At 40.6% G+C, this 12,104-nt stretch overlaps 1 protein-coding gene across 1 annotated transcript in view; it reads left to right on the forward strand.

Moving 5' to 3' along the window:
• mydgf (myeloid-derived growth factor) overlaps window positions 1-12,104 on the forward strand; it is a 43,733-nt gene that overhangs the window by 9,815 nt on the left and 21,814 nt on the right. The window contains exons 2-4 of the mRNA XM_078198133.1: window positions 3,393-3,443; window positions 8,215-8,276; window positions 9,251-9,332. Coding sequence (XP_078054259.1) covers window positions 3,393-3,443; window positions 8,215-8,276; window positions 9,251-9,332 — 195 coding nt within the window. The remainder of the gene's footprint in view (window positions 1-3,392; window positions 3,444-8,214; window positions 8,277-9,250; window positions 9,333-12,104) is intronic.

A 12,104-nucleotide genomic window follows, 5' to 3' on the forward strand; every position in this document is an offset into this window, starting at 1 on the left:
ACTCACCTCAGTAAGAAGAGTGTGTTCAAACTTTGCTGCATGACTTGAATATGTGGAACTGAATTTTAATCTGAACAGAAAGGCATGTTTGGGTCAGATGACAGTGTTAATGTCTGAAAAATTTGTTTCCTTACCCAAACCCGCCTTGAGCCTTCCCATTTCCATCTTAACTGAATCTGAAAGTCAATTGGGCGACGAAATTGACTAGGGAGGTGGTTTAGAACTTAAAATATAATAATGAAGCCGAGGTGCATGGTCATTCATTGACTTTAACTATTGGTCTGGTTTTCTGTGTGATAGCTTCATTGAGGTGAGGGCTTGTTGGATTCAGAAAATGCTTTCACAACTACTTCCTAGATCCAGATGTGCAGTCTGACAAACCTCCATGATTCGACCCCTCCACCTCCTTGAGGCTTCTGATCAATTAGGCTGGCTTCTGGCCACGGAAGCAATTAGGGAAGCAACCACTGACACACACTGGAGTTTTAACTCCACAGTATTTGGGACAGGTATGGGTTCCCAAGATTTTGAGTGACCTTGCTCCCTCCCTGTCTGCACTGAAGTGCCAGTCTACATATCAAAGGAATGCTATATTATTGGGAGGCACTGTCGCCTAGATGAGACATTAAACCAAGATCCCGTCTCCCCATTCAGCAAGACAAGTATTTGAAGAGAAGTTCCCTTGGTGTCCTGATCACCATTTATCCCTCAACTAATGCTGCCGAAACAGATTAACTCCTCATTTTTCTTGCTGCTGTTATGGGATCCTGCAGTGTGTAAATTGGCAGCTGAGTTTGAGTACATCACAATGATTAAACTCCACTTTATGTCAACTAAATTATTTTTGATTTGGATTGGCCTGAGGATGTAAAATGCTCTATATAAATACATAAATGCTTTTGGGTTTGGGGCAGTAGGGAGTGAAAAGTCATGACAATTCTTGTAATTGCTATCTGATATGTACTGTTGGAACATGGGTGTGAGAATATATAGGAACGATGAAAGTGGGATTAACTCCAACATTCCCTCTGTCAGACTGACTGTACTGGCTAGTTACATTTTTAAATAATGGTTCCACCATATTTTACATTACTGGCGCTAAATCATGATACGTGCACTTTTGTTTCTGTTATTGGTGTATCCTTATCTAACTTAAACATAGAAACTAGAAGTAGGCCATTTGGCCCTTCCAGCCTGCTCCACCATTCATTATGATCATGGCTGATCATCAAATTCAATATCCTGATCCTGCCTTCTCCCGTATTCCTTCATCCCTTTAGCCACAAAACTATATCTGATGCTTTTAGTTCAGGAAGCTGGGAAAAATAATGATTGCAGTACAGACTGTTTTTTTTTCTTGCCCTAACATTATGTTGGGTGCACAACTTCAAAATGTGAGCAACATTCTTGGCAGAACAAAGTATTCTGGAGAAAGGAGCTACCAGGGGCTGGTAGGCTGCATTTGGGGTGGAGTAAGTTTTTTGGGACAACGCGGTTCACAGTTGTTCCTTTTACATCTGCTCCCAATCAGTCATCCTGCTCCTTTCAAATTGCACATCCTCCTTCCTATCCCACACACTCATCATGACGATTCTTACTCTTTGGATTACATATTCGACCCCTCCCTATACCTTTTCCTTTGTTCAGCCATCTCTCCCTTACTCCCTCTCCATTGTCATTTGTTTCCTTTCCTCATTCAACATTCGCCAAATAACGTTGCTCAAGGTTAAAAGCCACTTGTCCTCAACCTGTTTCCTCCTTCCTGACTGTCTTCCCCCGTCACTTTTGATGCCTCGTGCTCCTGTTTGCTACCCTCGGACTTTGTAATGTTTACTTTGAAAGCAAACAATGAGGAATGATTTTTCTTTCCCTCTACCTTCATTTCATAAGTGTTAGTAAATGGATTTCTGTCTTGTGGACTTGTAGTTACTGCTTCCAAATATCATTAAGCACCTATATAATTAGTTGATTTCAGAATTCGCCTGCATTGGAATGATGCTTGAATGTTAACATGAAGCCTTTTTCATCCCCTTTTCTCTTTCCTGCCCTACTCTCGCCAAGCATATAATAGTTTTCATAGTGCATAGAACAGATGCAGAAACCATTACTTTTCTCTTCATTCTCTCTCATGCAAGCACATGTCACATACTCAAATGAACAGGCACATTATCTTGAAATTTGGTATCGTAAGCACAGTGGATATACTGAACTTGCACAGTCAAATGCAGCAACAGTCATAGCTCTGGACAAATTTTTCAAGGTCCAAGTCGGACATGTGAAAGTAAAATCTTCAAACATAAGACAGCTCTGAATGAATTATCATTTTGTGAAGTTGGTAATTCTTTAATTGGTTTAAACAGTTATTTTGGCATTCATAGTTACTACTTATAGAATCCTTATAGTGTAGAAAGAGGCCATTCAGCCCATTGAGCCTGCACTGACAATCTCATCCAGGCCATATCCCTGTAATCCCAGATATTTATCCTGCTAATCTGCTTGACACTAAGGGGCAAATGAGCATGGCCAATTAACCTAACCTGCACACCTTTGGACTGTGGAGGAAACCCAAGCAGACACAGAGAACGTGCAAACTCTGCATAGATAGTTACCCGGACTGAACCCAGGATCCTGGCGCTGTGAGGCACCAGTACAAGCCACTGTGCCACCATGCTGCTGAGGGGCGAAAAAGTTGAGTACATCAAATTAGGATTTCTTCCAACATTCTGTAATATTTCTAATGCTAATATGCTGATCTCACCAGCACCTATGTGAGTTAACATACAACTGGTACCAATTCCCTTCCAATGGGAATGTGTGCCCCACGTTCCAATTTTTAAAATATATTCAGCAAAAGGGCAAAAACATGCTTCATTTTGATTTTCCTTATGAACCCAGACCATGAAAGCAGGGTCTCACGACTCTCCTGATCTTATCGGATTTAAGAAGGTCCTGTCAAAAATGTTACCACAAGGATAACTGACTTGTGGTGGCCAAGCATTGATAGCAGCATCATCTTTGATTATTGCAGCAAAGTGACCCACCCCAACGTGATATCCCACCCATAACATGAGAAATTGCTTTGAACTTGGCATTGAGAACTTTGTTTATTGCATTTGTTGATTTATGGATTAAAAACTGGAAGTAGTAAAAACTGAAGCAATAATGTTTGATTGCAATGCATAGTTTTAATCTGCCTTTGCTCTTTTTAATTTGCACAAGTGGGTAGGTAGAGGTTCTCACTGATTTGCAATCCAGTTTTGATATCCTGAATGGCTTTTCTAACCTACTAAAAAAGGATTGTAATCTGAACCAAAATTGTGCATTGCAAGCAATAAATATGATTTCACGTTAAATGATCTTATTAAGAAAATTGACATTTTGTTTCCATTTAGGGTGAACACAAATGCACATTCACATATGCATCTCAAGGAGGAACCAATGAGGTAAGTGACGAACAATTGAAACTGCTTAGCATGTGGTTAAATGAATTAATGCATGTATTTAGGGCGGGAGCCGCTCAAAATATTTAAAGATGATGCAGTCATACAATGCCATTGGACAGTGCAGGCAGACAGCCTAAAGTACAATGTTATAAGTTCTGCATTATAATTGCACAAAGTGGATCGCAGCACATGTAAACAAAGCTCATCAAACATTTAAACACCAATTATGTCAGCATTTTTTAAGCAGGGTTGCAGTCTTGAGTGACCATCTGCTCTGTGGTGGTATGCTGAATTGACTACAGTTATGCTACACAATGTTATCAGTATGATGTAAAAAAATGTGTACCAGCATCCAAGATGTAGGACAGATGTGCTATATCTCTCTCCATCAAGTGGTGCTTATGAAATTGGAAAAAATTGCCTCATTTAGAGGTGAGTAGAATTCTCAGTTGCCACAATATTCTCCACATCACTGAGCAATATAGATTCTTTTTGAGGAACAGGAGAGAAGAAACTTAATCTTAGCCAATCTGAGTTCAGTTATACCTAAAACTGCCACTAACACCGATTTATACTCTTAGCTCTAAATCTGGTGGAGTTTGTCCCATTGTTTGTATGTTACACAAAATTTCCTGATTTAAAGATTGTTAATAAATTGCTATTTTAGTAGACTCAGCTCATTCTTTAAGTCATTTATCCTTCATAATTTCACTTTGTTCTGTACCTAATCTGTTTTAATCATGATTAGATAAATAAGGAAGCAGGTCAGGTCTGGTCTTTTGTATGTCAAGTTGTAATAAGAAGTCACTTTATGTTTTGGAGGTTAAGTTTAGAAAAAACAAGTAGTTCAGAACCCAGGGTCCTAGTACATGTAACCTATCTGCCTAGAATGCTCGAAACCAAGTCATTTCTGGATTTGGGAGTTTTTTTGGATTATAGAGTGACATCAGAATGCCTCACCACAAGTGAGAACTGGAAAACACGGTAGATATAAATATTTACCTGAACCACAAAACAATGATAACAATTGTTTTACTTATCTAAATACTGTATCTTCAATGTTTCTACTTCCAAAGTACAGTATATAAAGAAGTCAGATTTTATTGGTGCTTTGGGGATCACATACTACTATGTCATCATAATGTAAGGTTTATTTGTTCTCTTTGCAGATTTTGACTGTGAATTTTAAACATTTTTTTCCATTAACTCATCTTTCTTCCCATCTATTTTTCCATGAAACCTGAAAGCCAGCACATTATCCATGACCAACTTGGGAACATGTGGCAGGAGTAGGCTATTTGGCCCCTTGCACTTGCTATTCCACGATATCATTTTTAAAGTTCATTCATGAGCTGTTGGTGTCGATGGCTAGGCTAGGTTTATTGCCCATTCCCAAATGGCCTTGAGCGGTGGTGGTGAGCTGCCTTTTGACACTGCTGCATTTCATGTGGTGTAATTACACCTACAGCGCTGTGAGGGAGTGAATTCCAGAATTTGACCCAGCGGCAGTGAAGGAATGGCGGTTATATTTCCAAGTGAGTTAGAGGGATACTTCCAGGTGCAGCGTTCCCATGTATCCTGCTAGGTGGGAGTGATTGTGGGTTTGGGAGATGCAGTCGAACGAGCTTTGGTCAGTTCCTGCCGTGCATCTTCCAGATGGTACATGCTGCTGCCACTGTGCATTGGTGTTGGAGAGAATGAATGTTTGTGGATTGGATGCCATTGAAGTAGGCTGCCTTGTCTTGGATAGTGTCAGGCTTTTCAAGTGCTTTTTCGAGCTGCATTCGTCAAGCAAGTGGTAATATTCTGTCATGTTCTTGTAGATGATGGACAGGCTTTGTGGAGTCAGGATGTGGGCTACTTAACCACAGTGTTCATATGGCTAGCCCAGTTCAGTGTCTGGTCAGTGTTAACTCCCAAGATGTTGATAGTGGAGCATTTAGTGATGGTAACCTGTTAAGCAACAACCTGCTCACTGACACTCAGTTTGGATTCTGTCAGGGCAGCTCAGCTCTTGACTTCATTACAGTCTTGGTCCAACAATGGACAAGAGCTGAACTCCAAGAGGTGAGATGAGAGTGACTGCCCCGTGACATCAAGGAGCAGTCACATTTGTCTAAATGTGGCATCAAGGAGCTCTAGCAAAATTGGAGTTGATGAGATTCGGTGGGGGGGGGGGAAACTCTGCTAGTTAGTGTCATTCCTAGCATAATGGAAGATGGTTGTGGTTGTTGCAGTCATCTAAGTTCCAGGACATCGTTGTAGGAGTTCTTCAGGATAGTGCCCTAGGTCCAACCATCTTCAGTTGCTTCATCAATAACCTTCCTTCTGTCAAAAAGTCAGAAGTGGGGATATTTGCTGATTGCGCAGTGTTCACAAGTTGCAACTTTGCTGGTACTAAAGCATTCCATGTCTAAATGCAGCAAGACCTGGACAATATCCAGACTTGTGCTGATATGTGGCCGGCAGCATTTGCACCACAAGTGCCAGGCAATGACCATCTCCAACAAGAGAGAATCTGGCCACCAACCCTTGACATTCAATGGCATTGCCATTGCTGGATCTCCCACTATCAACATCCTAGGGGTTACTATTGATCGGAAACTGAACTGACATAACCACAAGAGCAGGTCAGAAGCTGGAAATCCTGTGGCGCATAACACCTCCCCACTTCCCAAAGCCTATACATCAAGTACAAGGCACAAGTCAAGCATATGATGGAATGCTCTCCACCTGCATGGATGAGTGCAGCTCCAACAACTCTGGAGAAGCTCGACACCATCCCAGACAGAGCATCCTACTTGATTGGCATCCAGTCCCCAAATATTCACTCCCTCAACTACAAATGGACAGTGGCAGCTATGTACCATCTACAAGGTGCACTTCAGGAGCACACCAAAGCTTCTTGAACAGCACCTTTCAAACCCATGACTGCTACCATGTAGAATTGCAGAATCCCTGTGGTGCAGGAGGAGGCCATTCGGCTCAGCAAGCCTGCACTGATGACAATCCCGTATGGCCAATCAACCTACCTGCACATTGGACTGTGGGAGGAAACCCACGCGGATATGGAGAGAACATGCAAATTTCACGCACACAGTGGCCAAGACTAGAATTGAGTCCCTGGTGCTGTGAGGCAGCAGTGCTAACCACTGTGCCGGACAAGTGTAGTAGATGATGGGATCGTCACCACCTGGAAGTTCCCTCATTATTCTGACTTGGAACTATATCAGTGTTCCTCCACTGTCACTGGGTCAAATTCCTGGAACTGCCTCTTTAACAGCACTGTGGGTGTACCTACACCACATGGACTGCAGTGGTTCAAGTAGGTAGCTCACTACCACCTTCTCGAGGGTAATTAGGGATGAGTAATAAATGCTGGTCCAGCCAGCGATGCACATATTCCACAAATGAATTTTTAAAATGTTGTTCAGAACCCTTGCACGGCAGGCAACGCAACCTTTTGGACTGTTGCTCTTGGTTGCAGGAAACTCTGTTCCCCTGACTGTACTGTACCCTACTACCACTATAGTCTTACAATTGTCCCCCCGCTTGAATGGCTTCCTGTACCACTGTGCCATGGTCAGTTCACTCATCCGCCTTGCAACCCCTGCTCTTTGTTCAGGCTGCAAAAGCCTTGAACATGTTTCAGTTACAAAGGCTAAGGCTTCTCTATGTCTCTCTCCATGATCTCCTTACCCTCCTCCCACCCCATCTCTCAATATGGACCAAATCGAACAATCCTATCCTAAGGGGTGTTGCCACCTCCTGGAATGAGATCTTTTGTTTCCCCCTCCCTGATGCATTGCAGTGTCTGTAGCTCGCCTTCCAGGCAAGTGACTGAGCCAAAGTTCCTGCAGCCGCAGACACTGCAGACTTTGGATCTCTCAGGTGTCCCCATGTTCCCACATTCTGAAGCTGCCGCACATCACCTAACATGCCATTTTTGTAGCTTTTAATTCATTCTTTTTACTGATTAAATATTGATTAATGTCTCCAGTCCTGTATGTGCTTTATAGTCTTATTATTTCAATGTCACTTGCCCTGATTGAAATTCCCCAGTTAAGGTAAATAGGAAATAGTCAACAGTCAAATAATTTTGACCACTATTTGTAAACCCTCTACTACTATTAAAACTTTGCAATTGAAAGTTAAATGAGAAAAATACTCACTAACCAATCAACTACCTATTTTCCTGTAATGTCTCACTTGATTTTCTCAGAACCTGGCCAGTCACCTCTGGAACCATGGACTGAGTTAAGTTTTGTCTCCTGGCCTGCTGCTCTTTTATGAAGTCTCTTTATAAGGTAGCCACTTAAATGAACAGCACCCCCTTCCTCACGGCACCAAATTTCCTCACTGCATCAACTTCTCAAGTGCAAACTGTGAGTCTAGCTGTAATCAGTGATGAGCTGGTGTCCTTGTGCTTGCTTACTTCTCACACTTGCTTAAAGAAACTTCAGATGCTTTCATGTTTGAATCTTTAGATTGTGAGGATTAAACATGTTTATATTTACCCATCATTTATCCCTTTACATATGTTTGAATTAATATTCTGCTGCCAGTTTGTGTTTTTGTCTTATTTAACATCTCCCCACAGAAATTTGTGTCAATATGCTTTTAGGGAACCATATTTTGAAAGACTGCAGCTTTATTTTCAAGACTTTACAGCAGCTGTGATTGTTATAAATTAACTGACTATAACACAGCAATAATGAAGGTTTTCCTTTATAAACGTCTTTGATGAATCGTAATTGCTTTCTCCCTGCAGCGATGGCATATGAGCGTAGGCATCAGTGAGGACAACAAGCTATTCTCTTGCTCTGTCTGGCGGTAAGTGAATAAGAATTTATGAGAGTGCTTTGAATAAGAACTATTACATGAAATAGACATAGTTAAGCCTATTTGAAATTCATTTAATAACTTCAGTGAAGCTCCTTGAGCAAGTAATCCAAGCTTAGAAATAAAACAGAATATCAGTTATTGCTGCTTTCTGTAGCATCAAGTTAACAATATAAATTAGACTTTCCAGGAGGGAAAATAAAGTTAAGTTTGCCTGTTTTCAGTTTGCATTTTGGTAAGACATCTCTATGGGGGTAAATATTTTTATGGACTGACTTTCGCAACATGCAAATAAAAATCTTTGTCTGTATTTATTTCTCAATTAATTGAGTAGGAGTATTGATCTTGGAGAGAATATTTATAGTGTGTGCTTGCCTAGCCTGCACAATGGTTCAGCCATTCCACTACGTTTCATATCTAGCTGATGTCTGCAGATTTTGCAGATCTATTAATACTAAATTACTGAAATAGATCCACAAAGAATATCTTCACCTGTATTTTCTAAACAAAAATCAACAGTCCTCTCAAATTGCTGTGCTTGCTCCCATCATTAGTGAAGACCTATGCCCACCACTATAATTTCACACAGTTCAAAATGCCCAAGAGGCAATCAACATTTGGAAAGACAAAATTCATAATTTTACTGATGACTGTTTTCCATAGTCCGAGTGGTCATTTCACACAGGCAAGTACTTCACTGAAATTATCATGATCACGTGGAGAACTAGGCTGCATGTTTGTACCACCTGAGCTGATTGCCAAGAGGTATTGCAGAGGTCTTGGAGCTATCTGCTTCCTATGTGGGTAGGGAATAATGCCTGTTCATTAATTGGAAATGGGTAGGATGGAATGGAAGGGAGGATTGCAATTTAAAAGGAAAACATTTTTATAAACAATTAGGACCAATACTTGTCAAAATAACTTGATGTTGACTATGGATGATTTTGACTTTTTTTCCTTTGCAGACCTCAGGGAAAGTCCTATCTGTTCTTTACGCAGTTCAAAGCTGAAGTTACCAATGCTAAAATTGAATTCGCAAATGGTTTTGTAAGTGACATTAAATTTTGATTTTTGTCATATCCTTTTGCAAAATGGTAATACCAACTTTTATTTCAGGCTCTAAAACCTTTTTTAGAAGCTGCCCAATGTCCGAGCAGTGGCCACTGCGCTACTGAGGCGGCATTGGGACGACAGTGCTGCCAGCCACAGTGGAAGTTTCTCCCAGGTGGAGGTGGGAAATCCCACTTTAAATCAATTAAGGCTGCCCTTGGGCTAAGATTGCTGCAGGGCAGCCAGGTTTCTCGTCAGCACAGTGCCATTGGATTCTTGAGGGTTGGGCTGGTGTTCTCCTCTTTCTCATTATGTGTAACAGATTACTTTAAAGTGCAGTGGCTGTTGTGTGTAAGCAAAGTTTAAAACAACAACTCACATTTATATACCACCATATTTATGTAGTGCCTTCAATGTAATTCGGTGTCCAAGCTGCATTATGAAACAAAATATCTCACTAATTCATATAAGGAGATTGTTATGACCAGGTTAAGAGGGATGAACTGACTTCTCTCTATCCCACTGTCCCACTCCTGGGTTAGTCTGCAGCAGAGTTTGAATTTAAAAAGGCAATATTGCCAATTAACTATGTATATAAATATATATATATATATATATATACACTTAAACTTTGTATAACTCAGTGTAAGAAATAAGCAGCCAGGTTACTTAAGTTAACAAGTAGAGTTAGTTTTATTGCTAAAACTCAACCTGGGGTATGTTGCAGATATTAACAAAGTTTAAAATGTACAACACGTACATATCTCCTCCCAAGCATGCAGAAAAGAAATAAAACTGCAGAGTATCAAATCTTAAAACGTGGCCAAGTAAAAAGTAAAGTTGGGGAGGGGGGAGAGGGAGGAAGGAGGAGAGGAAACAAATTTGTGGATTGTCCAGGTGCTTGCGTACAGTTGAAGGGTCACTTTCCACAGTAGCTACTGGTATTTAGGTTTCTCACAGGATCAGTCGTGACTGGCTGAGGTTCAGAATCCTCCTCTAAGAACTCTTGGTTTGTAGCAATGAGGGCTTCTGGTGGGTTTTTAAATCAAAAACAGTTTAGCTTTGATGAGGGCAGCTTCAGAGAAAGAGAGATGTGGTATGGCTGTTGCTGCTGTGGCCGATTTTCTGACTATTAGTTCGAATCATGTATATTTTCAGCATAGCCACGTGACTGACGACATCTGGTCTCAAACTGGTCTTAGCCATGATCTCAGAATTCCATGGAATCTCACAATAAAAAACTTGCGTCCTTCACAAATGCAACTTTGTAGCTGCTATAAGCCAGCATTGTTTGCTTAATAAAGGTGCCTTTAACTGGGTGTGTGGTGTGATTGTGTAGTGGGAGTGTGTGTGTTGATGAAAAACTTGACCAACGATTTACGTTTTATGTAGTGTCTTAAGGGCGGACAAGTGAGGGATGGGGTTTGGAGTGGGGATTGATAACTATGGCTTCCAAACGTTTAATTGGAGGAAATTTCTGTTCATCTGTTGCTGAATGTTACATAAGCAAAAGGGGGAGTTGACAGGTGGTGAGGTAAAGCTAGGAATCATCAGAATATATCTGCAAGCTGATGCTGTACTTTCAGGTTGTTGCTGAGGGCAGTGTGTCGATGAAAAATAGAAGGGGCCAAGGATAGATCCTTGGGAGACAACAGTGATAATGGTGTGGGAGCAGGAAGAGAAACCATTGCAAGTGGCAGTCTAGATAGGATTAGGTGGGTATATATGGAACCAGAAAACACCAGTACTGCTTAGCTGGACGACGGTGAGGAAGTGTTGGAGGAAGATAGTGTGGTCAATTGTGTAAAAGGCTGCAGGCGGGTCAAGAAGGACAAGGAAGGATAGTTAACACATGTCATGGTCACGTGGAATGCCATTTACTATTTTGATACTGTGGTAGGGGTAGAAACCGGAAAATACTTAAATATTACTACTTATCTCTTTAGCCTTAATTTTTGATAACATCAAAATTAAAGCAGCAGTTAGATTTCAGTCTGTATGTAATCATGAACAAAGCTTGTAGATCCATTTCTCATAGCCAAAGAGCATAATTGTTAGCATAACTTGTTTTTGCTGGCTCTATCTAAACATGTACCGGTCAAAAATTAATACATTTTAGTAATAATTCTTATTGATTACTTGTAATGAATCCAACCAAGCTTTTTATTAAGGGTACAGTGTTGTATATCAGTATGATTGGAGGTGTCACGTCAGTTTTTTGTGAATATACTCTGAAATCCCCCAGTTTAATTCATGGAACTCTTTTTGATGTATGGATGATAATCTTTATCCCAAATGGATCTTCTGCATATTTTTCTTTTCTCTGATATTTTGTCCATAAGGTTGGTTGAAATATTTAACTTGTGAAAATGTCTTAATATGTAAAGCAGGTCTGTGGGTGCAGCTGTTCAGTGAAGTAATGTGTATTACAGGCAAATAAGGGTGATTGATGCTTTGTTCCAAGTTGCTTAACGAAAACAGACAATTGGCTGGTTCTACCATGTTTTAGAATTTCAACAGCTGACACTCTGATGCTGGCGAGAAATCTTAACATTCTCATTAGTCAAGCTTTGGTGCATTTCAGAAGAGATAATTGTTACTGTCCATATTGTGTTTCAGTTCACTTCAATGTGATGATTAAGCAGATGGGAAACTGTAAAAAGAAGATTAGTTATGTCTTCCGCTCAATTTAATGGTTTAGTTCTAGAATTCTCAATGTTCCAGTGTTTGAAGATTAAAAGTGGCAACATTCATCACATGAATACATAA

Source organism: Mustelus asterias, chromosome 26, assembly GCF_964213995.1.
Source record: "Mustelus asterias chromosome 26, sMusAst1.hap1.1, whole genome shotgun sequence".
NCBI classification, from domain to species: domain Eukaryota; kingdom Metazoa; phylum Chordata; class Chondrichthyes; order Carcharhiniformes; family Triakidae; genus Mustelus; species Mustelus asterias.